The sequence below is a fragment of the Populus euphratica genome, unplaced genomic scaffold, assembly GCF_000495115.2.
Source record: "Populus euphratica unplaced genomic scaffold, PopEup_1.0 scaffold142.1, whole genome shotgun sequence".
In the NCBI taxonomy this organism is placed as follows: Eukaryota; Viridiplantae; Streptophyta; class Magnoliopsida; order Malpighiales; family Salicaceae; genus Populus; species Populus euphratica.
The window spans coordinates 841,015-866,797 of NW_011499936.1; the positions used below are offsets into that span (position 1 = coordinate 841,015).

The 25,783-nt window shown below is 34.4% G+C and overlaps 3 protein-coding genes across 4 annotated transcripts; 2 read left to right on the plus strand and 1 right to left on the minus strand.

The window, feature by feature from the left end:
* The first annotated feature begins 625 nt into the window (after positions 1–625).
* LOC105136541 (uncharacterized) lies at positions 626–5,574 on the plus strand. The gene is made up of 7 exons (XM_011041938.1): positions 626–1,099; positions 2,124–2,264; positions 2,370–2,735; positions 3,025–3,270; positions 4,124–4,216; positions 4,614–4,814; positions 5,041–5,574. The coding sequence occupies exons 1-7, from the start codon at positions 782–784 to the stop codon at positions 5,254–5,256; spliced, it is 1,581 nt and encodes a 526-aa protein (XP_011040240.1). The 5' UTR covers positions 626–781; the 3' UTR covers positions 5,257–5,574.
* A 1,269-nt stretch (positions 5,575–6,843) lies between these two features.
* LOC105136542 (cytochrome P450 716B1-like) lies at positions 6,844–10,415 on the minus strand. 2 transcript variants are annotated; one of them, XR_844366.1, is made up of 5 exons: positions 9,797–10,415; positions 9,271–9,712; positions 9,009–9,196; positions 8,562–8,918; positions 6,844–7,018 (listed from the first exon to the last, which is right to left on the minus strand). XR_844366.1 is itself a non-coding variant. In XM_011041939.1 (4 exons), the coding sequence occupies exons 1-4, from the start codon at positions 10,286–10,288 to the stop codon at positions 8,622–8,624; spliced, it is 1,419 nt and encodes a 472-aa protein (XP_011040241.1). In that variant the 5' UTR covers positions 10,289–10,415; the 3' UTR covers positions 8,555–8,621. The 2 variants fall into 2 exon arrangements, 1 of the variants encoding a protein (XP_011040241.1); XM_011041939.1 differs by lacking the exon at positions 6,844–7,018 and having other exon boundaries at positions 8,555–8,918.
* A 13,753-nt stretch (positions 10,416–24,168) lies between these two features.
* Positions 24,169–25,149, plus strand: LOC105136557 (uncharacterized). Its single transcript, XM_011041951.1, has 2 exons — positions 24,169–24,549; positions 24,745–25,149. Exons 1-2 carry the CDS (start codon positions 24,169–24,171, stop codon positions 25,147–25,149), a joined length of 786 nt encoding a protein of 261 aa, XP_011040253.1.
* The last annotated feature ends 634 nt before the right edge of the window (positions 25,150–25,783 follow it).

Here is a 25,783-nt window from a genome sequence, read left to right on the forward strand (position 1 = left end):
TGATGATGCTCCACTTCTCCTACGCAAAATATAATACTTATTTAATTATTTGTTAGTTCTCCGGGCCAAGCTCGACAGCCTGCCGAACACCAAGTCTGTATCGTTGATGGTGCTCCACTTCTCCTACGCAAAATATAATAATTTTAAAAAAATAAAAAATATTATTTTTATATATTTTTAAACAAAAAACACTTTAAAAAATAATCTCTTTATTAAAAAGATAATATATTATTTTTTTTATATAATTTTTTAAAAATCATTTTATATTAAGATTAGTTTTCAAACTACTTTTTATTTAAAAAAAATATTAAAAAAGCATTTTAAAAAATATTTTTTACCTATCACATCAAAAAATATTCAAAAACACTAACAAAACTAGTTTTAAAAAATTAAATCTTAAAAAAAAAACTTTCCAACCATACGAAGATGGAAATTCTTGTTCCTGATTTTTCTAATATTTAAATTGAAGAATATTGGAAATACAATACGAAGACGATAGATGGGAGACTTAATTGAAACAAGTATAATAGTATGGGGACCAATTTGTCCATTTCCCTAAATATAATTAGTAAAAAGGAGAAAGCTTGAATATAAAAGACAAAATAAACCAATCGTGACAGGGCATGTACTTTCATTAGAGAAAAAAATAAATAAAAATAATTTTTTGCTTCCCTACTTGTTGGTCCGGTCCTCTCTATCGACACTCCATAGAAACTGCAAACAAAGAGAGACAGATACAAAAGCAAGCAACTTTCAATTCAATTCTTCTGTTTACTCTCTCATGGAGCCATCTATCTCTTTGAAAACATTACTGACAATCTCCCTCTTTCTTTTCTTTGTCACCCCACAATCATCTCTAGCTGTAAAATTACCCTTCCATCCTCAGGATTTGCTTCCTTTGTTACCAAGACAAGTTTCATGGCCTATTCTCAATCGCCTACATGGTGCTGTAGATCTTTTGCCCACATTTGTTGGTGCTGCCTCTACTTTAAATGAAACCGGTGACTGGAAAGGTGCTTGCTTTTACGAGAACCGGGCTTGGATGGAGTTTCATAATAAGACTGGTAGTGAATTTGGTGGTGGTACACTTCATCTTAAGGTATTAAAGATGTTAAATTTTGGTTCTGGGTTTTTTTTTGGGTTTTATTGAAGTTTTTGATTTTCATTGAATTTTGGAGGATTTTGCTATCTGTGTTTTGAATTTGATTGTACTACTTCCATATTTAAATTTATAAATATGTGGATTTTTTGGTGTTTTGGGTTTTATTGAAGTTGTTGGTTTTGGTTGAATTTTGGGGGATTTGCTTTCCGGGTTTTTAATTTGGTGTTGGGAAATTCTTGTTTTATGGTAATATAAATCTTGAGAAGTTTTGATGTTTTTGTTGAAATTTGAAGGTTTTGGTATCTGGATATTGAATGTATTATGTTTTAGTGTGGAATTAAAGCTTTTCAGGGTGTGGAAGGAAGTCAATTTGGGGTTTCGGTGTGGTTGTTTTGTTTGGTTTTGTTGGAATTTTGATCATTTTTACTATCTTGGCAATGATATTGGATGTGTTTTATTTTAGTGAGTTGAAGCTCGTTTGGTTGGTATCGGGGTGTTAAAGGAAGTAAATATGGGGATATGGTGTGATTGTTTTGATTTCATTTTAGTTGGTTTTGCTGAAAATATGGAGCATTTGGTACGTGGTTTGCATGAGTTGAATGTCTGGTGAATTTGAGTTCCTGTAGCACGAATCCAGGTTTTAATTGACTTTTTTTTTTTTAATTTTTATGGTGACTGGTTTGTTTTCCTTTAGCTGTTTTGTTGAATTTGAGAATTTAGTATAGCGATTTGAGTTTTGTTAAATTTTAGAACTGAATTTGATCTTTTTCGGGCTTTGCAATGCCTGGAGCATCGCATTTGAGTTTTATTTTACCTTTTCTAGTTTGGATTCTGGTTCATTTTGTTGAAATTTTTAGGTTTTGTTCTATGGTAAATGGATGTTTTTATTTTGAGGGAAAGAACTTGGCTTTTTTTAGTTCATGTAAGTTTTACTTTTGGTGGTTTATCCGTGTTAGCACCCATGAGTGGTCACATTTTTTTGTGCTTGTAGTGATTTGAAATGTGTCTTTATCCTGTTTAGGTTAGCAATGCTCACAGCTGGACATGCATGGATATTTATGTATTTGCCACTCCATATCGTGTGACATGGGATTATTACTTGTTATCTCGAGAACATACATTAGAGTTTAAAGAGTGGGAAAGCAAAGCTGAATATGAATATGTAAGTTGCCTCTTCCTGTCACTTCTGTATTTAATACATTAGCTAGTTTGTTTTGTTTTTGGTTTTTAGGAGCTACTGTTGTGATCTTACTTTCAATGAAATCAGGTGAAAAATCGGGGAGTCTCTATTTTCCTTATGCACGCGGGGATGCTCGGAACCCTTCAAGCACTGTGGGATGTCTTTCCCTTATTTACAAATACTGGATGGGGTGAGAATTCTAATATTGGGTTCCTGGAGAAACACATGGGAGCTACCTTTGAACAGCGTCCTCAGCCTTGGGCTACCAACATCAGTGTCGATGATATTCACTCTGGTGACTTCCTTGTTATATCAAAAATTCGTGGAAGATGGGGTGGTTTTGAGACTTTGGAGAAGTGGGTCAGTGGAGCTTATGCTGGTCATTCTGCTGTTTTCTTGCGGGATTCTGAAGGAAAACTATGGGTTGGTGAATCAGGAAATGAAAATGAACAGGTAAGCTAAGCGGAACTTGCTCAAATATGTTACAATATAGTACTTCAATGGTGTAACCTATAACTGATAGAACAACATTTAACATCACCACTTGGTTTTTTTTATATATATATAATAATTTTCTAATCTTTGTCCAATGATTTATGTGAAGGTTTGATACTGCCCAGGATATGGCATTTCCCTAAAACATTCATGTTTAGTTCTTTCTGGACACCTTGGGATCTCAGGAGAAACCAAGATGGCCACATTAATTGTCTGGCTAATTTGAACATTTTTGTCCATTTTGCAGGGAGAAGATGTTATTGCTGTGTTACCCTGGGATGAATGGTGGGAATTTGAGCTGAATAAGGACAACTCAAATCCACATATTGCACTGCTTCCTCTGCATCCTGATGTGCGAGCTAAGTTCAATGAGACTGCTGCGTGGGAGTATGCTTTGAGCATGAAAGGAAAACCTTATGGATATCATAACTTGATATTCAGCTGGATAGACACTCTGGATGGGAACTATCCACCACCATTGGATGCTCATGTGGTATTGAAACTATCCATGTTAATGCTGCTGCTATAATTTATTTCTTCTTTATTTTTCTACCTCTTTATCATGGACACCAGACAACATGATTTTTTCATTTCTAAAGTAGATGGGTCATCACAAGATATTTTCCAGCTCCCCCCCCCAAGGTTAACCATGTATGATGTGCATCATGTTGTTACCCCTAGATAAGGAAGAAGATTACAGTGATGAGTTAATTTAATTGTTTCTGCCTGGTTTGTCTAGGAAAGTTGTGTTGGCATTATATTGTGAAGTTGTATGCTGATGTCTTCATAACATAAGTTATAAATTTATAAGATAAAACGTCTAGTATAATAAGAACTTGTAATCTTGATGAAATGAAGCTAGAAACCCTAGCTTATCTGCATGCTACATTTGTGATGTTTAATTGCCATCAATAAGTTCAAGCCGTATGTGGCATCTTCAAAAAACTTGAAGAATTTCACTGTGATGCTGTTATGAATATCATCCTTAAATATTTTAAGATGTGCATTTGATCTGCCAGGGGTACTGCATAGTATTGTAACTTAAAAACCAATGAAAATATCGGTTTCAGAAGTTTAACCAGCAGTGTCAGCCAAAGAATGTTTTCCAAGTTTTGCAGAACAATTCTTTTGTTGCAATCCTTAAATATTTCAAGATGTGCATTTGATCTGCTAGGGGTACTGGAGAGATTTATAACTAAAAAACCACTTGATGAAAATATTGGTTTCTGAAGTTTTGAGCAGCAGCATCAGTCAGAATTTTTACAGAACAATTCTTTTGTATGTACAGCTTTACTTTGAGGTTTTTGGTCTACATAGTTTTGATTTCCAGTTTTGTGGTCCTGCAGGTTGCTTCTTTTATGACAGTTTGGAATCACATACAACCTGAATATGCTGCCAACATGTGGAATGAAGCCTTGAACAAACGACTTGGAACTCAGGTATCTTAATAAATCAATCCAGCATTTTTATGCTATTTGACTAGCTTATCAAATGATTTAAGTTGTTTTGATGGTTCAATTAAATACACGCACATGCTATCAATAACTGGTTGATTTTTAGGAATTGTTCATTTGTATCTAAAACGATCTAAAAAATGTTAGCCTGTTACTACTATCCTTTATCTCGGTAGCTTTATCCAGATATTATGGTTAGTTATTAATCACCAAGCCACATATCCAAGGGAGTCAAGATGATTAGATGAGTGTAGCTGAATTTTCAAGTGCCTGCGTGTACTTATTCTTCTGAAGTCAGAAAATTAGTTGTAGGTTTTCTTCTGAAAGGTCTGTGTTGTTCTGATTCTATCAACAGTGATTTTAACTTTTGTGCTCCATGTAGGGCCTTGATCTTCCTGATATCTTGGTAGAAGTTGAAAAGCGTGGGTCCTCCTTTGGAAAATTGTTGACAATTCCTGAACAGGATGATTGGTTGTATACTGATGGAAAGTCGACCTCATGTATTGCTTTTGTCCTGGAGATGTACAAGGAAGCAGGACTGTTTGATCCAATTACTAGCTCTGTACAAGTGACTGAATTTACGGTTAGTCTTTCAAGTACACTTAATAAATTCATTTACGGTTAGACATTGATATTTAACATCAATATTCTACTTAATGCAACCAAAGAAAAAAAAGAAGGAAAAAAAAAAAAACAGAATCACTATAAACTTTTTAGTTTTAATGAAGAACTTTAATGATTGAATGTATTCTGCTGCTCTTCCCCATCACCACCACCTGAATGTATTCATTTTCTTGATGAAAATGCAGATCAAAGATGCTTACACACTAAGGTTTTTTGAAAACAATTCAAGCCGCCTGCCAAAGTGGTGTAATGATGGAGATGATGTGAAGCTCCCATTTTGTCAGATTAAAGGGCAGTATCGAATGGAACTACCAGAATATAATACCATGGATCCTTACCCCCATATGAATGAAAGGTGTCCATCGCTTCCCCCAAAATACTTTAGAACACAGAATTGCTAAATGGCTTCCCATCTCTTGATGTTGATGTAAAATCATAGTTGATTCCAGCGGCTGCATTATTCTTTGATTTGATGCATGGAAGCAGCTAAACAAAAGGGTTTGTTAGTGAATGTAAATGTGACTATGTTAGTGTAAAACTACAGGAACTATTAGCTGTTAATTCTCTTACACGTATACATTAGCCACATGGCAGACTATTTACACGCATGGAATGTGTTTTGTTTCTGTCATTCCTTTCCATCGCAGTTGTCTAAGCCGAATGGGTCCATAGTTGCCATTTGTACTAGTTATTTTAACAGAATTTTTTCCAATTTCTGATATGCTCCCAAAATCTCAGCTGTCACATTCAATTTCATGCAAGAGTGGAGAAAGATGCTTTGCTTGTTGCATTCGCCAAGTGTTCCCTTTTGGGAATACTACTCAAGTATATTTCTGTCAAGTGCCAGTGCTACGCCATACAAGTCGCACGTGTCAGTTAGGTAGTTGTCATCTTTTTCATTCGTTTAATACGGACATATTATCCTTGGTTTTGAAAGAAATCATCTAGCTTGATCGGGTGAATCTGCTCTGCATAACAGCAACCATTCTATAATAAGTGGGATAAGTGAATCTGCTCTGCATAACAACAGCAACCATTCTATAATAAGTGGGATAGTGCTAAGTAGTCAAGACTCGAAGCTGGAATACCAGAACATCTTTTTGCTACAAACTCGTTTAGACCAGTTCTGTTGTTTAGATTTAGAAAACTAGAACGTAAAGTTTGTCTTTGGCATGATTTGGATTGGCGGTCCTTTAGTTGGAACTGGCATTGGATGCCTTTTGAAAAAATTATCCGCCAAAACTTCCATGTAAATCGAGTGACTAGGGTTTCAATCCTTGCGAGCTTGTATCCTGGACATATCCGAGGGCCGCCTCCTGGTGGAATAAAGCAATAAGGTGAAATTGAAGCTAGGTTCTCGAATCTGGTTGGATCAAACTATGACGGTTCTGGAAGCATGCTGTCATCTGCGTGGGTCATATTTATTGCCCAGAATATCTTAATATCATAAAAGAAGAGTTTCTATAAATGTTGTGCGCGAAAGCAACGAAGAGAAAGAAAAGAAAAGAAAAAACCGTGAGGACTAAGGTGCCATTGTATTCTTTATCTTTCACGGCTTGCCTGAAGCAACCGAAGACAGGAGGGAACATTCTCAAGTCCTGTGCTATTCTCCACGTGTAACACATCTTAGCATGATACTCCCAGGTTAACAACTGTCCCTTCTGCTTGTTCATCGTGATCTGTTCTTGTTCTGCAAAATATAATAATAATCATCATCGACATGCAATGCATTTCAGTGTGTGTGTTTAAAACATTTTTGCATATTGGTGTTGTTGATGCTGCTCAGATTTCCGGTACAGATTGTCGTTTGCAGAGTAGAAGAATACGTCATGTATACTGTTAAGAATAGCTGCATAAATTGAAGGCTAGTTAGCTAAAAGACGAATTAGGAAAGTTACCAGAATAGATGAAGTGTCATGTCCTGCAGTCATGACAAGCATACCATTGTCTTCAATTCCCTTCTCAGTTATTACTTCTCTATTGTTTTCATCACGGGTGCTAAGCATGCAACTGATGAGATCTTGGCGTGGATCGGAACTCTTCTGTGCAAGTTCCAACCCTCTTTTCACCTATGAGATCCTTCCCCGTATCTCGAATCCTTGCACTTGCCTGAAGGCTACGGTTATAGCTTGTGAAGGGGATTGACCACACCCCTTCCATCATCTGCTGAAACCAAGTAACAAGTTTACTTCTTCTAGCTCCTCTTTCGACTCCAAACAGGAGAGCAGATGATGTTGAATGTTAGCTTCTTCATCAAGGACAATACGTACAAGAAAGACAATCACATGCATTCTTTAATTGATTATCATCGGATCATAGACCAATGGTCAGCTGGTCTGGTGACACTTACCCATGCCTGAAAAAAAAGGCATGGCTTATGATCCTTGGTTGGGGCCTGAGATTCAACAAGTTGGGCTGTCAAAGAAAGCTCAAAAAGTTTCTCGTCTTCGCTACAATACTCTCCTCAACTTTGTTTCTCCATTAAAGAACAATGATGTGTTAATACTGACATGAAGATCACACTTGACTTGCTTGCCTTGCCAATACATCTCGATATGCATCCTGATCACTTCCTCATCCATTTTTCCCACATACCGCTTCAACGTTTCGGGCTTCAAAAACAATCCAAGTGCATTTTGATGTGGGTATACTTGTTGATCTTGAAAACATTTTAAAATGATAAAAGCTTGTTTTATCAGATGATCTGATTCCATTTTTAGCACAAAATGCACCGAGACAAATGCCTTTTGTCATCATAGATTAAGATGCAATTATGATGGTGATGTGCCTGTAAAATACCTGTATCAGCAGTATCTGTAACTGTTTATAGTTGTTTTTTCCTTGGGAAAATGACCGAGTGAAAATCTTTCCTTACACATTCATAGCTCAACCATTTGGAAGGGTGGTTGGACACGCTTTTACATACGACATTTGCATGTAGCTTCATGCCAATGTACATGCCCATCATGATGCAGATCAAGATGGAGTTACTTAATTATCTCCATGTGGAATGGAAGGTGCCCGTCATTCCCTAATATCTTTACAGCACGATATTGTTAAACGGCCTCCTTATCTTCTTTCTCTTGATGTTGTTCTAACCGTAGTTGATGCCAGCGGTTGCTTTGTTCCTTGATATATGTGCGGAAGCAGCCAAACCAAGGGTCTGTTTACTGCATGTGATATCGCAATGTAGAAGAGAGAAAATTAGCTGTGAATATGGCTCATCTCTCAAGGAGATGAAGGGAAAAGGGGATGTTAGTGTTCGAGCCTAACCAAATCCTACAGAATACCCTGCTCGAACTTTTGATTTTCTTAAAAACTGAAGGGAAAAGGGGATGTTAGTGTTCAAGCCAAACCCTGCTCGAACTTTTGATTTTCTTAAAAGATTTTTAGTGCTTTTAACATATATATCAAGTAATAATAATTGATTAGACCCAAAAAAAAGTAATAATGATAAAATAAAATAAAATTATAAGCATGCCTAAAATATATATTTTAAAGTTATTCTAAAAAAAATACATATTTTTTTCTTAAATATGATAAACATAACATTACGTTACCAAACAATTACATGATAATTATGAAAAATAAAAATAAAAATAAAAAATCATACGCGCATACACGGGAAGGGCTACGAGATATGCTCACACTGAAAAAAAAAAAAATCATACGCGCATACGCGGGAAGGGCTACGAGATATGCTCACACTGCAATTTATTTTTCTGAATTAGGGTTGCAGTGAGGGGGAGAAAATACAGCTTTCATTTTATTTCTTTGGTATGATTTTGATTGGTAACCCTTCCGATGGCATGAGCCTTGGATTCCTACTGAAACTAGTATCTGCACATAACTTCCATGTAAATTGAGTGACCAGATAATGGATTGTAACAAGGGCTTCGATTTTTGCAAATTCATATCCTGGACACATCCGAGGCCCTCCTCCGAATGCAATAAAGCTGTAAGGTGGGATTGAAGCTTGGTTGTCGAATCTGGTCGGATCAAACTTTGATGGTTCGGTGAATATGCTGTCATCCATGTGAGTCATATTCATTGTCCAGAATATCTAAGTATCAGAGATAGAAGGGTTCAGTTTACTGTTAAGCACTAAAGCAGCTTAAGAAGATAGAAACTGAAAACTGAGGATTTAACTTACTTGCCACCCTTCAGGAATGATGTATCCGTTGTATTCTATATCCTTAACAGCTTTCCTGAAGCCACCAAAGATTGGAGGGAACATTCTCAAAGTTTCCAGTGCTACTTTCCATGTGTACTTCATCTTGGCAAGGTCCTCCCAAGTTAACAACTCTCCCCTGGGCTTGCTTTTAGCTATCCCTTCTTGTTCTGCCGCGGCAATATTGTATGTAATCAAGATGTGTTTTTTGGCAAGGTTTCAAAGAGTTAAGGTTCATGCATACCTCCAAGAACAGCTGCGTAGATTGAAGGTTCAATAGCTAAAAGCCGGATCATGAAAGTTATCAGAATAGCTGAAGTGTCATGTCCTGCAGTCAAAACAAGAATAACATTATCCACAATCTCCTTCTCGGTCATCCCTTCTCCATTGTTTTCATCACGGGTGCTAAGCAAGCAAGTGATGAGGTCCTGGTGAGGATCAGCACCCTTTTTCAGCTCCATCCTTTTTTCAGCTATGAGATCCTTCAAAAAGTTTCGAACCCTTGCACTTGCACGAAGGCCGAGATTGAAGCGTGTGAATGGCAAGTTAATGGGGACTGACCATATTCCTCCTATCATTTGTTGGAACCAAGTCACAAGCTTATCTCTTCGAGTTCCTCCTTGCTCGATTCCAAATAGAAGGGAGCAAATGACATCGAACGATAGCTTCTTCATTAAGGGTAAGACCTATTAGCAAGCAAAAAAGAGCTATATTAGTCATCTCTTTAATTAACATAGGGAAATTTATTCATAGGAAACTTCATAACATACAGTGATCTCTTGTTTTCCTTTCCAATGAGTCTCCATATGCATCCTTACTTCCTCATCCATTTTCCCCACATAGTTTTTCAATGATTCAGGTTTTAGAAATGATAGGAGTGCATCCCTGATGCGCTTGTGATCTTGTCCGCAGAGTTCTGCTATACATCGATCTCCCAAAATCATCTTCAGAGACGTTGTTTGACTGTAGGAGATCGTGCTACTATCGCTGGTGAATACAAACTTATTTGCTTCATTTCCATATATGAAAACAGTTGGTTTGCCAAAGAGGGTCAGCTTTGATATTGAGCCATATTTTTGTATCCTTTCGTGAAGCCATTTTTCTGCAGTATTGGTTCTCATTGCTTTGAGAAGCTGCAGGCTATGGCCTATTATGGGAATCCCCAGTGAACCTGGAGGTAGTTTGGTGGATGATTTTCTTCCCTTGACAATAAGAAGGAAGATGGGGACAAGGAACAAGAAAATGGTGAAGAATGGATTCATTTCTTCTTCTATTTTCTTTGGGCTGTGTGGGTGTATGTGTTAGGAAAGGGCTTCTGCAAGCTGCTGATGTAGTAGGTTTAGAGACTGAGTAAGTCAACTACAATAGGAGTGCTCAGGGGACAAATTATGCATGAGGATTCAGATTGTAGTCTCTGAGATTTTGACCCTGATAGGGCTCTTTAGACCTACAAAAGATTGACGTGGACAGTTTTTTGGCTGATCTTACCGACAAGCAACAATTATTTATCTTGATTATAATGATAATAAAAGATGCATGAACATATCTGCATTATTGACTTCACCATGAGCTGTCACCAAATATGATTTGTCAAAGCTGCAGCGGGAAAAGGAAAAAAGCTGCAGCGGATAGATGGTGATGTGAGAGCAAAATTTGCATCTGTTCTTAATTCTCTTGTCTGTTTTTTCCTGTAGACGAGGATCAGAATATATTCTCGGGCATGGGAGAGTTAAAAAATATGATTTCCTGTTCCATGTGCACTCCAAATTAACACTTGATAATTATTTATTTATTTATTTTTGGCAGAGAGATGAAGTCACATTTGCATGCATGGTGAAATTCGACTCTTCACAGTTTATATTCTGTCTGGAAAAAACCCCGTCAAGATGCATGCAATTATACTAACACAACAGAACAATACAAATTAAGAAACAAAACAATTAGGCAGTAGTGTACTTGAAAAACAAAATACTAAACATCAACTTGATTTGGTTCCCATGTGATGTAGAGGGATCTTGAGGATCTGAATATTCGGATATGGATATGTTGCGATCAGACCTAGTAAAAAACCTAACGGATATATTTATGAATCAAATGGATGCTGTATTATTGCAGGTAAGATAATACAGCACTGATAAAATTTGTCCCCTTCCATCAATAATGCTGTATTATTGTTTATGGTATCAATGCAGCATTATTGCAGGGGATGGATGCTGTGTCGGTGTATATGGCAAGAATTTCAACAATACATGGTAATCAAATTGTAACAGAATATCTTGTATTTATTATAGATTACAAATCAAGGATTATTACATATATTTAGAGGACTGAATTCTTCCTTTCAAAATCAATGAAATAGAGAACAATTTTATGTTGAAATCTGATATTTGTGATATGGTATCAAAGTTAATTATTCTGAACTAGACCTTTGTTCTTCTCTTCAGTCTATAGACTGAATTCGTCAATATTTGGTGATTTTTTTTGTGGTTCCTAGAATGTCTGGAGAGGTTTTTCTTATTCGATTCAATGGCAAAAACTATGTTAGTTGGGAGTTTCAGTTTCGTATGTTTGTTAAAGGGAAGGAATTATGAGGGCATCTCGATGGATCTTCACCAGCACCAACCGATCCACAGAAGCTAAGTATATGGACTAACAAGGATGGAAAAATTGTCTCTTGGATAATATGATCAACAATCTTCGATCATTTGGCACAGGGAAGAAGATTTGGGACTACTTTAGACGCATCTATTCCTAGAACAATTCGGTTAAATAATTTCAAGTCGAAATGGGTATTGCCAATTACAAACAAGGTAATCTCTCAATTGAACAATTTTATGTTGATTTTCTAAACCTATAGAGTGAATATACTGGCATAATTTACTCTAAAATACCGAAGGAGAGCTTAGAAGCACTATCTATACCTTGTTCATACCGAGAGCCAGGGGGACCAATTTTTGATGAAGCTCCGGCCAGAATTTGAGGCCGTGAGAGCTAGCTTGATCAACCGAAGTCTAGTACCCACTTTGGATGAATGTTTGGCGGAACTGTTACGGGAAAAACAACGACTCGCCACTCAACACGAGTTGACTTAGGACACTGTCACAAAGATGAATGTGGCTTACATGGCTCAAGGAAGGGGAAGACAGAGGGGTGTGAGTGTGTAGTGTTTTAATTGCAAAGAATTAGGGCATATTGCTAGAAATTGCAACAAGAAATTCTATAATTATTGTAAGATAAAGGGGCATGTAATCAAGAAATGTCGTCTACGACCACAAAATCGACAAGGGTTTACTGTGCAATCGAAATTGGGGGCTGCTTCTATGGATGTCACAGCTGTGTCCTCACCGTCGGCACCAGAATCTTCATCATTGGTGAGCTCTTCGTCGAGCACTCTCACTCCCGAGATGGTGCAGCAGATGATAATATCTGCCTTCTCTGCACTCAAGATTTCTGGTAAGAAAAATAAATTTAACTTTTCCTTGGATTTGGCACATAATAAACAACGGTTAATGGATTCAGTAGCATTGAATCACATGACCAACAGTGAAAATGGGTTGTATAACGTGCAAAAATACATGGATAATCAGCATATACAGATAGCAAATGGTGATAATTTGCCGATTTTTTTTATTGGTAGTTTGGGATCTTATTTCAATAATATTTTTGTGTCACCAAAATTATCCATAAATTTACTCTCTATTGGTCAAATGGGTCAAATGGTAGAAAATAACTGTGAAGTTTACTTTGATTGTCATGGTTGTTCTGTGCAGGATCAAGTGTTGGAGAAAGGTGATCACAAAAGAGTCTAAAGTAAAACGTTTATTTCCAATACAATTTTCTATTTCTAGTATTAATTTTTATACTTATTTTACTGTCATTAATAATCTTTATTTTTGGCATAAGAAATTGGGGCATCCCAATTCTAATGTATTGACTCATCTTATGAAATATGGATATTTGGGGAATAAAAATTCTTTTTCAACAGAATTTTTAGATTGTAGTTCTTGTAAATTAGGTAAAAGCAAAGCATTATCATTTCCTTCACATAGTAGTCATGCTTCTGAATATTTTAAAATTATTCATATTGATATATGGGGCATAAACTTTGTTATCTCTTATGCTCAGTATAAATATTGTGTCACATTTATTAATGATTTTAGTCGTTTCACTTAGATATATTTTCTCCGATCTAAGGTTGATGTATTCTCAACATTTCAGGCTTCTGTTGTATTTGTTGAAAATTAATTTTCTGCTTAAATTAAAATACTTCATTCTGACTCCGAGAGGGAATATATGTCTAAAGAATTTCAAGAATATCTCAAAAACAAAGAGATTCTCTCTCAAAGTTCTTTTCCTTACACTCCTCAACACAATGGAGTTGCTAAGCGTAAGAATCGTCATCTTTTAGATGTTGTTCACACCTTATTAATTGATTCTTTGGTACCTACTTGATTTTAGGTAAAAGCTCTGTCAATAACCGTTCATCTAATTAATCGTTTGCCTTCTCAAGTTTTAAACTTTGCATCTCCATACTCTATTTTATTTGGTGTTATTCTTGAGTATGATTCTCTCCATGTTTTGGGGCGTGTTTGTTTTGTTCACTTAATAATTACTGAACATAATAAACTTTCAGCTCAAGCTGCTCATTGTGCTTTTTTAAGATACAATAATTCTCATAAAGGGTTTGTGTGTTATGATGCAAATGCTTATAAAATTCATATCTCTCGAAATGTGATTTTCTTTGAAAATCAAAAAATTTTCCCGTATTGTCCCTCTACAAAATCCACTTCTATCCAGCTTTCACATTTGATGATGATAGTCCATCTTATATCTTTGAATGTTTTAAGCCAAGAATTGTATATCAAAGACATTATCCACCATCCACTTTGCCCCTTCTAGACACAGAACCGACATCTGATCATTCCCCTCAACTAAGACGATCAACTCAAGTTTCACGTGCCCTAAACAGGTATGGATACTCAACAACTACTATTTATAGTACTTTTATGCCTAAGACTTATGCCCAGGCTTCTACCCAAGACTGTTGGCAACAAGCCATGAAAGAGGAACTTTAGGCTCTTGAGGATAATCACACATGGGATATTCCTATTAAAATTAAATCTATTGGCTACAAATGGGTATACATTATTAAATTCCAACCCGATGGATTTGTGAAACCATACAAAGTATAATTGGTGGCTCTTGAAAATTGTGAGGCACATGCTATTAATTATGAGAAGAGATTTGCACCCGTGGCTAAAATGACTACCATACAAACCATTATGTCAATTGCTGCTTCGAAGAGATGGCCACTTCATCAAATGGATGTAAAAAATGCATTTTTACATGGAGATCTGAAAGAGAATATTTATATGACTCCTCCTCCTAGTATGTTTACTCACCCATCTGATAAAGTCTGTTGGTTGAAATGGTCCCTGTAAGGTCTAAAACAGACACCATGGGCATGGTTTGAAAACTTTCGCACTACTCTTCTGAAACTTAAATTTATTCAGAGCCAATATGATTCCTCTCTATTTCTTCAGCAAACTACTACTAGTATTGTTGCTCTTCTAGTATATCTGGATGATATTATCATTATAGGATCTAACATTTCACTCATTGAGGATTTACAGTGTTCTTATAATAGTGCATTTCATATGAAGGATCTGGGACACCTTTATTATTTCCTCAGTTTATAGGTGCACTCTATGTCCAATGGGATTTCTCTACATCAGCACAAATACACCCAAGAGATTCTTCTCTTGGGCGGTCTTGAATCAGGGAATAGTGTTCTTACACCTCTTAAGATTAATTTAAAACTTTGTTAGAATGATGGTAACCTGTTAGTTGATCCCTCTATATACAGGCAATTGGTTAGCAATTTGAATTATCTAACCATTACTCGGCCAGATATTTCTTTCACAATACAACAAGTCAATCAGTTTTTACAAGCTCCTTATCAACCTTATTTAGTTGTTGTCCGAAGAATTTTTCGCTATCTTAAAGGCACATCTGGGTGAGGATTCTTTTTTCCTACTGATAATTCATTATAATTAACAGGTTATAGTGATGCAAATTAGGCAGGGTGTATGGATACACGTTGGTCTATTACTAGGTGGTGTATGTTTCTTGGAAATGCTTTAATTTCATGGAAAGAAAAAAAAACAAGACTGAATCTCAAAATCTTCCACAGAATCTGAGTATCAAGTTATGTCCTCCGTTTGTTCTGAGATTGTGTGGGGCTTTAAGGTTTGCTACATGAACTTGGTTTTCCTCAGCACACTCCTACACCTCTTCTTGCTGATAACACAAGTGCTATTCAAACTGCTACTAATCCTGTGTTTCATAAACACACCAAACATATTGAAGTTGATTGTCATTACATTCGTGAACCTCTTAATCATAATATTCTTACACTACCTCATATTTCCACTGAGCATCATATAGTTGATGTCTTTATGAAGGCCTTCTCTCGGCCTTAACATCAACTCATGATTGACAAATTAATGCTTCTTGATCGGTTAGTATCAATTTAAGGGGGGATGTCAGTGTATATTATAATAAGAATATCAATAATATATCGCAACCAAATTATAACAGAATATCTTGTATTTATTGTATTTATTATAGACTACAAATCAGGAATTAAAGACAGTAAATTAGGGATTATTACATGTATTTAGAGGACTAAATTCTTCCTTCTAAAATCAATGAAACAGAGAACAATTTTACATTAAAATCTAATATTTTTGACATATTGTATTATCAGTGCTGCTAGCAAACTCTTTGGAAGACATATATTGATTGAAGGGGACAAATATTATCAATAGTAAAGGAAAAACAAACTAATGTTTTCTTCATTTGTAACAATGTCATTATCAATCAAGAAAGATTCCAGTCTAAAAAATAATATTATTGCAAAGCCTGAGTTAGTGTTGTCAGAAAAATCATCTTAATCTATAAATGAGGCCGAGCAATAATTTGTATACTACTTTTTAACACGCCTGTATTATATGAGTTTAAAACTTATACAAAGTTCACTTAATTTTATTAACTACTACTTGGTATAAGGCTATGATACCATAAACAACAAAAAATATAAATAGATAAAGTTACAAGGCAAAAAAAATCTCTACATTGTTGGAGCTTGACAAGGCTAAAATATTATACAACTACAATAATAAAAAATCATAAAATAATATATGCAATCATACAATGATGAATCAAGATTTTTCAATTTTTTTAATACTTTTTTGTTAGGCCAAGCCTGTTTTAACAATGACCCAAGCCCTAGAGAGTTTGAAAATATGTTTGGACTCAAGCTCTAGGTACCTCTTAGATCCTACCACATGGCTTGAGCCTAATCTTTTGAGTCATGACTTCTTAGACCTAGTAGTTAGCCCTTAGAAATTTTTACTAGCCTAGGCTTTTTAGCCTGAATACTACTTCATCTACATCCCTGGGTATACAAGAGACTTTTATGGTTTATCACATTTTCATTTCATTAATAAAAGTAAAAGATATTTATTCCTTGTTAATATTTGTGTTTGAGATATTTATTTATCATTAAAACATGTATAAGATGTATTTATCTCTTATTATTATTGCCAATATGCAATGACTTTCCAACCCTTTCACTTAAACAAAAAGACAAGGCTCAACAAGCATGTATACTCCTTGAACCATATAGGTAATAAATGGTTTATAATTTCGCAATCCTCAACATATACATGTAACATAATTTTCTTATAGAGTATTTATTCCAAACCAAAGCAAGAAAACAACCTTGTTCGGATTTAATGCTTTTTCACATATTTATTTCATTATTTCTACAAATATATTAACTTAAACATATGAGTCTTTAAATCCACCAAAAAAGCATCGTTTTTCTTGTATTAGGATTCATACATCAAGTTACTACCTTCATTTACTATGGATAATAGATCAAATAATAAGAACATTTGATTAAACTCATTATTCAACCTTCAAAAATTAAACTATAATTCTAAGCATTTTGAATTTTGAAACATCCTTGTATAATAATCAAGCTTTAATAATGATCATATCTACTATGGTACGTTTATGATGTTGTCATTACTAGATATGATCTTATCTACCTTAATGGTGTTGTGATATTGCTTTGATATGCTGATAGAGTTATGATTAGTTGAAAATTAATTATTATCTGATTTGATCATATCAAATATGATTTTCATCAATAGAATCATGCTCCTAAAATCATGCTTTATCAAGTTTATGTAGACTAATAATTAAGACCAATCAAATCGATTACAATGAGGTTGAGTTGAGAACTGTTTGTGTAAGACCTAAACTTTAGATCGAAACCTAAGCCAAAGTCAGTCCAAACCCAATCTAAGTTAACCTAGGTATTTAAGAAAGAGTTACAAAAGGATTTCTTTCCTCTCTTCTAATTATTATAGCCATTGTGACCCTCCCCTCCTCAAACCAAAGATTTAGTTTTTGATCTTCAGTTTTTTATTCAAGAAATGTAGAAATAACAAGTAAGTGGTTCTCTTTTATATTACTTTGAATTATAGTTTATTTATGAAATGATTAAAGAAGAGATTGGGGTTTAGAAGGATTGGAAGTTTATATTGCTAAGATTGATTTATGATTATTAAGGGTTTAATGTTAGTTGATTAATTAGTAGTTTATTAAAAATAATGATTTATGAGTTGATTAGTTTAAATTAATTTTTATAAGTTAAGAAATTAATTTTTACCTTGCTATAACATCTGGAGAGAATGGTCTTAAGGTTGAAGATGACTAAATTTTATTTTGGTCCTTAATTTATGAAAATTACACTTAGTCCTTAAATTTTAGAAAATTATAATTTGACCCCTGATATGTCTTTTAAGATTCTGGGCAGTGTTATTACGAGGTTAAGGATGATGAATCTCAGTTTGATAATTGATTTGAAATATTTTTAGTTTGGTACCTCAATTTTAGGAATTTACATTTTAGTCCCTGAACTTAAAAAAATACAGTTTGGTCCTTGTGTTGTTCTGGACAGAGTTGAAGATGGTTTATGGGTGAAATTTCAATATGTTTATATATTTACAGTTTGGTCTAGTTTTGGTAAAATTACATTTTGGTCCCTATTTAGGATAATTGTCGTTTTAATCCCTAAACCTAGGAGACTAAACCTAGTTTTATTTTATGCATTGGAATCTTTTATTTGTGTTGCTTTTGAGTATATTTTTTATATTCATTGTGGTTTTTCCTAATGATCCTCAATATGTTTTTCGGGTCTTTCATCTGATATTCCTTTTAGTTCTATATTTTTCGGGGTAAATGAGATAATCTTTAATATGCATATAATATAAATAAATATGTATGTTGATTATATAATGAGTATAATTAGTTAATCTCTTGAATCTTTTTATATGTTGCTTCATTTTTTGAGTACTCATTTATTCTTGAATTTGCACTCGTATTTTATCGGACTAAATTCTATTCGATATAATATACATTTCCTTAATGATTCTTTGAATATCTATTATGCCTTGATATAGAACTTGTTAGTAACTTCATGCTAAGAAAGAGTAGTTAGCCTATGTGCATATAATATTCTATATACCTAGCTGGTAAGAGAGACATCAGCCTATGACAACTAATCATCTTACAGTGGTCATCTTAGGGTGTCATCTGGTCACTTTTGAGTGTTATCTAGTCACTCTCGGGTGTCATCTAATCTCTTGCATTTATTCAACTACTCTATGATAATATGTGTAGTATATATATGTATATGAAGATAAATTGATTAGCAAACTATTAATATCTAAAATTTTTAAAATATATATTAAATGTTATTCCCTCACTGAATTGGTTAAACTCACTCTTTATTCTCAATATTATTTCAGGTTCTTAGTTTCTAATATCAGGTAAACTTTGTTGAGTATTCTTACCTTTTCAGTTTTGGATCAGTATGCCTTACTTATTTTTCAAGGCTTTCCTTTTAGTTTTGATTCGATGTCTTAATTAAGTTTGGGTTTTGAAAATATAATGAGTATTATAAGCTATTGTTTTTCTTTTAATTATTGTTGAGAAGTTTTGAACTATCTCTTGGTTTCATTATTTTTTAATAATATATTATTTCTAAAGATTATAAAATACTGTTTATTTTTTGAATAACTTGTTTTTTTTATATATCTATTCTAAGACTTAGCGTAAATGAGATGTTAAAATAATTTAGCGTAAATGAGATGTTAAAAAAATTAATGTGTCTAACAGCATCTTCCATCAAGTTCTTTCCATGTTTTTTTTTTTTGTCTATTTAAACAATTTTATAAATTATTTCAGAATAGAATAGTTATATTATTCAGAATTTATAACATAAAGATTTCCTCTGTAAAAATAAACATCACTTGTCTTCTCATTTTTGGCGGTGAACGTTAATAGGACAAGCAATGTACAGAGACTCTCAACCGGCACCGATGTCTGCCTCTCCCCAGGAAATCTCGGGTTTAAGCCTCTCCCTTGTATTTAAAAGGAGAAACAAGAAAGCCTTAATATTACTTTTTTGGCATAGTTCATGAAGCCACGTTACCAAGTTAAACTCCACTCTTCATATTTTCACTCCACTCTTCATATTTTCTTCTTGTAGGGTTGCGATTTTCTACAGAACCTCAGTTGTGCAAGCGCTGCATATTTTCGGTCAACAAAAAGGAAGATTTAGCAGTAGGGCTTAGGAAATTCTTTATTGAAGGATTGACAACGTAAGAGGGTAACACACGGCAGAATGATGCAATAGCTAGTACACAAGAGAAAAGACACTGAAAGCAGCATTAGTTGCAGCCCAAGTCTGAAATGAATTTGTCATCTATTTGCAATTCCTCTACAGCATGTGTTATTTTAGCAACAAAATATGATCTAGATTTCCATCAAATTCCTATTTGCTAATTGTATTAGTCCTTTCATTCATCCAACAAAATTACTCCAACTCTCTTTCTGTCTCTCTTCCTCTCTTACAACATCATAGAATCCAACAAGCAAGTTGCAGGAACAGTAAGAGAACATGATTGATCTTATCTTATCCCAGCAACAATACCAGCAAGAGACGGCTTTACCCAATCAGGAGATAGAGCCTTGGCCCATAACAGGTCAGAAGTACAGCTTCACCAATCATGCATACAGTACAGGCTGTACAGCTTCACCAACAATACCAGGTCCCAGATCTGCGCCAGAGTTCCTTCAATAGTAGGAGTTTTCAATGTACAGACAGATGAAAAGGAAGGCTATGGTTTATGATATTCTTTTCCATTAGTGAATCATTTGGCTAGACAGAAACAAGAAAGTTTTGGGGATAGAATGAATTGTGGATAGGAAATTTCCCATTATGACGAAGTTGTGTTTTGAACGAAGCAATCCATAAAGATTTCTCATAGTCAATGATTTCCGATGGTTAATTGTTGAATGCTATTAAATGGCTAAAAAAGATAGTTGTGCAAATCCTAAAATTTCTTCTTCCATATTCTTAAAGAGTTATTAGGAGCCAACTTTGTAGTAGTGAAGTAATAGGAATTTCTAGCCAAAATGAAATCAATGGACCAATGATGTACTTTGGCTAGTAGATATAAGTGGTTCTGAGCTGCCGAGTAATGATCTGAAATTACTATATGAAAATTTGGCTCAATCAAACTATGTGGATGGCTCAAAGGCACTTTTATATACCAATGAGATAGGTTTAGGTTCAGGAAAATCTCTAGAATAGCCAAAACTAGTAGGTCTAGCATGCCACTGAATGGGTGTAGGAGTCGTTGAATCTTTTAGAATCATTATTTGAGCACTAATATTCTTGGTATGATAGTTTTTAATATTTTTCTTCCGTTTTATTGTATTTTATATTTTAATCTGGATTTTTTTTGTTTATTTCCTTTATGAATTCAAATTCCTAATTATTTTATAAAGGATGTAGGGTTTAATTTCTAACTTCTTTAGAAGTCTTGTAACCTCTTGAAAACCGTCACTATGCTTTAATTTTTAGACAATAAAATTGCATAAATTATTTATTCATCATCTACCAGTTTAATAATCCAACAATAGCAAAAAAAAAAAAAAAAACCAGCTTAAACATTGTTAGTTTCATGAGCTTTATTGAAATAGTATATTAAATCAAATGGATCAACACAGACACAGACACAGACATAAACAATAAATCAATATAAATTCAAGCATAATTTAGAAACTAATATTTAATATTGAAATACCAATCACAATCTTTAAAATAAATTAATAATTTAATACAAATTATCAAATCATCTCAAATCATAAATATACATCAATTCAAATCAATAATGTCTCAATAGTCTAAAAATTATACACAACAATTACTATTTTACCTTAAATTTCATAATATTTTAACATTTTTTTCAAAAAAAAAATGATGTAAGTTTATAAGAAGATTAACAATTTTACCAAGGAGAGATAGAGAGGTGACAGTTGTTGCCTCGAATGGAAGAAGAAGAGGTGGCTATCGTTGGGTATAAGAACTCTGATGACCGGTGGATAGTGCTCCTTGACTCTAAAATAATTGGAAAAGGTGAAAGACATGGAAGCGAAAGAAGATTTTTAATGAAAAAATAATACGGACTAATTTAGTGAAAAAAATTCTAAACTGTTCCTTATTATTTTTTCACTAAAATCTTTTTTTCTTGATTGATTTTATTTATTTTTTTAGAAAAAATTATCAATACAAAAATAATAAGTGAAATGATTGAAAAAGTGGCCAAATCACGTTAAAAACATTTTTATATATATATTTTTGTATTTTCTTGGAAATTTATGAAAAGAGGATGAAAAACTAGGTGTGATGAAAAGATTTTTTCATTATAAATATAAAGATTTAAATTATATAATTAGAAATAATAAATTGCATGCATGGGATTAATCAGGTAAAATCAAAAGCTCTAGATTTATTTTTGTTATTATTATTTCTACAATCTTAAATTTTATTCTTTATAATTTTAATTTATTTTTGTCAATTATTTTAGTTTAATTTAGTAGTTAATTCTATAAAATCTAGTTTTATTTCTAAATAATAATTCATTTGGTAAATTTCAATACTCGAAAACATAGAAAACATAATTATTACTTATAGATTTGTAGATTTGTAGATTTGTTGTGATTTTATTCACTTACAAAGAATTATCACATTCTGTGAATCTGTTTCCAATTGACAGGTGGAATACGTGCATATATCTATAGGAGATAAATAACAGAATCAATAAATGATTCTGTTGGGAAATCGTTTTCTGTTAGCAACTGTAATGCTAACAGAAACTGCACACGTGATATTTCTTTTGTTTCATTTACTACTGTAAGGCTATATATAGCCAAGTTCATTCAATAAACAGTAACAGGAAATATATAGAGTTACAAAGCTTTGCTTTGTCATTGATAAAAGGTTTGTCAACAATTGATATCAGAGCCACAGCTTTGAACCATCCAAACACAGAGTGCAAGAGAGATGTCTATTGAAGGGAATTTTGTGCAGCCTTCCATTCCCGGGTTTGCTGGTCACTATGACCATTGGAGCATGCTTATAGAAAACTTTCTACGTTCAAATGAATTTTGGGGACTGGCAGAGATTGGCTATGATGAGCCAGCAAGCGGACTTGTGCAAACTGATGCACAAAGAAAGAAGATGGATGAACTGAAACTAAAGGATCTCAAAGTGAAGAATTATCTCTTCCAAGCCTTAGATCGCATAGTTCTTGACACAATTCTAAAGAAAGACACTGCCAAAGATATTTGGGATGCCATGAAGAAAAGATTTGAAGGAAATGCAAGAGTCGAGAAGTCTCATCTTTAAGGACTACGGCGAGAATTTGAACCCTTGGATATGAAATTCAATGAAGGAGTAACAGAATATTTTTCTAAAGTCATGACAGTAGCAAACAAGATGAAAGTCTATGGAGAAGAGATGGAGGATGTGAAAATTATAGAGAAAATTCTTCGCACCCTCACAGAAAAATTTAATTACATTATTTGCTGCATAGAAGAGTCAAAAGACATTAACAAACTTTCTGTGGATGAACTTCAAAGCTCATTAATTGTGCATGAGCAGAAGTTTACGAAAAATCATGGTGAAGAACAAGTTTTGAAGGTTACTCTGGAAGAAGAGAAAGGCAGAGGACGAGGTAGGACTACTTATAAGGGTAGAGGAAGAGGAAGGGGCAACGGTAGCAGCAATTTCAACAAAGCGACAGTTGAATGCTATCGATGCCATAGACTGGGCCATTTCCAATCTGAGTGCCCTTCTTGGAACAAAGAAGTTAACTATGCCAAGGATATTGACGAGAAAGAGGAGATGTTGCTAATGTCCTATGTAGAAGAAAACAAAGCTAAAGGAAGAGATGCATGGTTCCTTAATTCAGGATGCTCAAACCACATGTGTGAAGATAGAACCATGTTCAGTTGGCTTGATGACAGTTTTTGGCAACTGGTAAGGTTAGGAAACAACACCAGAATGAATGTGATGGGCAAAGAAAGTGTGAAGTTGCATTTGAATGGAATAAACCTTACTGTAACTAAAGTATACTATATCCTTGAACTTAAGAACAATCTCTTAAGCGTAGGGCAATTTCAAGAGAAGGGTTTGGCAATTCTGATTTAAGGAGAAATATGCAAGATCTACCACCCTCACATAGGTTTAATCACTAAGACAAACATGAGTGCCAATAGGATGTTCATTCTGTTATCTAATTCACAAAAGACATCTTAGCAACAACACGATGAGTTTCACACAAACTCACAATGCCAGCAAAATCTGTCACAACTCTAACATTACAGATATGGACATCTAAGCTATAAAGGCTTAAGAACCCTGCAGAGCAAGAAAATGGTACGTGGCCTTCCCTCATTTACTGTCTCAGATGAATTATGCACAAACTATATCATAAAAAAGCATCACCATGATTCTATACCAAGAAAGGGTTCTTGGAGAGCAAGTCAAGTATTAGGTCTCATCCATGCAGACATCTAGAGACCAATTACTCATATGTGGTGTGGCAACAAGAAATACACACTGTGTTTTATAGATGACTACAGCAGAAAGCCATAGATATATTTCTTGCTTGAAAAATCAGAAGCACTAAGTCATTTCAAGTGTTCTAAGAAAATGGTGGAGAATGAGACAGGCCTATCTATCAAGTGTCTACAAACAAATAGAGGAGGTGAGTTCACCTCATTTGAATTCAATAAATTTTGTGAACAACATGGCATTAAGCGGCAACTGGCGACTACTTACACCCCTCAACAAAACGGTGTAGCTAAACGAAAGAATAGAATAGTAATGAACATGGTTCATGCAATGCTGTATGAAAAGAAAGTTCCAAGAACACTTTGGACAGAGGCAGTGAATTGGAGCAACTATGTGCTGAATAGATGTCCAACCTTGATGGTCAAAAACATCACACTAGCAGAGGCGTGGAATGGAATTAAGCCTTTTGTTGAACATTTTCGTGTCTTTGGGTGCATAGCACATGTTCATGTGCCAGAGGTATAAAGAACTAAACTTGACAATAGAAGTGTTAAGTGTATACTTCTAGGTGTTAGTGAGGAATTTAAGGGCTATAGACTATTCAACCCGATTACAAAAAAGGTAGTGGTAAGCAGAGATGTGATATTTGAAAAGGAGAAATAATGGGATTGGGATGAGAACTTTGAAAAGCAGATGTTGGTGGACTTAGAATAGGGAGATAGTGATGAAGAAGGAGTAGATGATGTTAATAATAATGACACTGAACATCAGGATAATTATAGTGAGGATAATGAGGGAAATGCAAGCATTGAACAAAGAGAGATTGAAGCTAATGAGGGAGATGTATGCACTAATAATAGAGACAATGAAGATAATAAAGAAGGTACAAGAATGAGAAATCCTCCTACGTGGATGAAGGATTATGTTACTGGGGAGAGTCTCGGTTCTTCTGAAGATGAAGATTTGGCTTTGATAATGTCTAGTGATCCATTGCATTTTAAGGAAGCAGTGACAGATGCAAACTGGAGATCAGCTATGGATAAAGAAATCAAGTCTATAGAGAAAAACAAGACATGGACATTAGTTCATTACCCGCTGAAGTCAAGAAAATTAGGCTGAAATGGATTTATAAAACCAAGTACAATGAGCATGGAGAGTTTGAGAAGCATAAAGCACGTTTGGTGGCTAAAGATTACACACAAAAACATGGCATAGATTATATAGAAGTATATGCTCCGGTGGCAAGGATTGAAACTGTAAGGATGATAGTGGCTCTAGCAGCTCAAAGAAACTAGAATATTTTCTAGATGGATGTGAAGTCAGCTTTCCTCCATGGTGAACTTAACGAAGATGTGTATATTGAACAACCAAAGGGCTATGAGGTCAAGGGAAGTGAGGACAAAGTCTAAAAGTTGTATAAGGCACTGTATGGCCTAAAACAAGCTCCACGAGCTTGGTTCAACCGCATGGATAATTACTTTATCAATTAGGGTTTTGAAAAATATCCAAATGAGCAGACACTCTTCACCAAACGGAGCAAAGAAGGAAAAATGCTTATTGCAAGTGTTTATGTCGATGATTTAAATATACAGGTGATGATGAAGAGATGATAAGTAGTTTCAAGTGTTTAATGATGTAAGTGTTTGAGATGATTGATTTAGAAAAAATGAAGATTTAGAATGATAGAAAGTCATGAAGTCAATAGCCCAATTGTTCCAGGTTCCAAGCTAAGCAAGGATGCAGATGGAGTTGT

What these genes read in the sequence shown, in the direction of transcription:
- LOC105136541 (XM_011041938.1), top strand. Translation starts at nt 782, where the DNA reads ATGGAGCCATCTATCTCTTTGAAAACATTACTGACAATCTCCCTCTTT. An exon ending in GTGGTACACTTCATCTTAAG is followed by an intron (nt 1,100 to 2,123) that starts GTATTAAAGATG and finishes TATCCTGTTTAG; the next exon opens with GTTAGCAATGCTCACAGCTG. An exon ending in CAGGAAATGAAAATGAACAG is followed by an intron (nt 2,736 to 3,024) that starts GTAAGCTAAGCG and finishes TCCATTTTGCAG; the next exon opens with GGAGAAGATGTTATTGCTGT.
- LOC105136542 (XM_011041939.1), bottom strand. Translation starts at nt 10,288, where the DNA reads ATGAATCCATTCTTCACCATTTTCTTGTTCCTTGTCCCCATCTTCCTT. An exon ending in AAGGAAAACAAGAGATCACT is followed by an intron (nt 9,713 to 9,796) that starts GTATGTTATGAA and finishes GCTTGCTAATAG; the next exon opens with GTCTTACCCTTAATGAAGAA. An exon ending in CTACGCAGCTGTTCTTGGAG is followed by an intron (nt 9,197 to 9,270) that starts GTATGCATGAAC and finishes TTGCCGCGGCAG; the next exon opens with AACAAGAAGGGATAGCTAAA.
- LOC105136557 (XM_011041951.1), top strand. Translation starts at nt 24,169, where the DNA reads ATGGTGGAGAATGAGACAGGCCTATCTATCAAGTGTCTACAAACAAAT. An exon ending in CACATGTTCATGTGCCAGAG is followed by an intron (nt 24,550 to 24,744) that starts GTATAAAGAACT and finishes GACTTAGAATAG; the next exon opens with GGAGATAGTGATGAAGAAGG.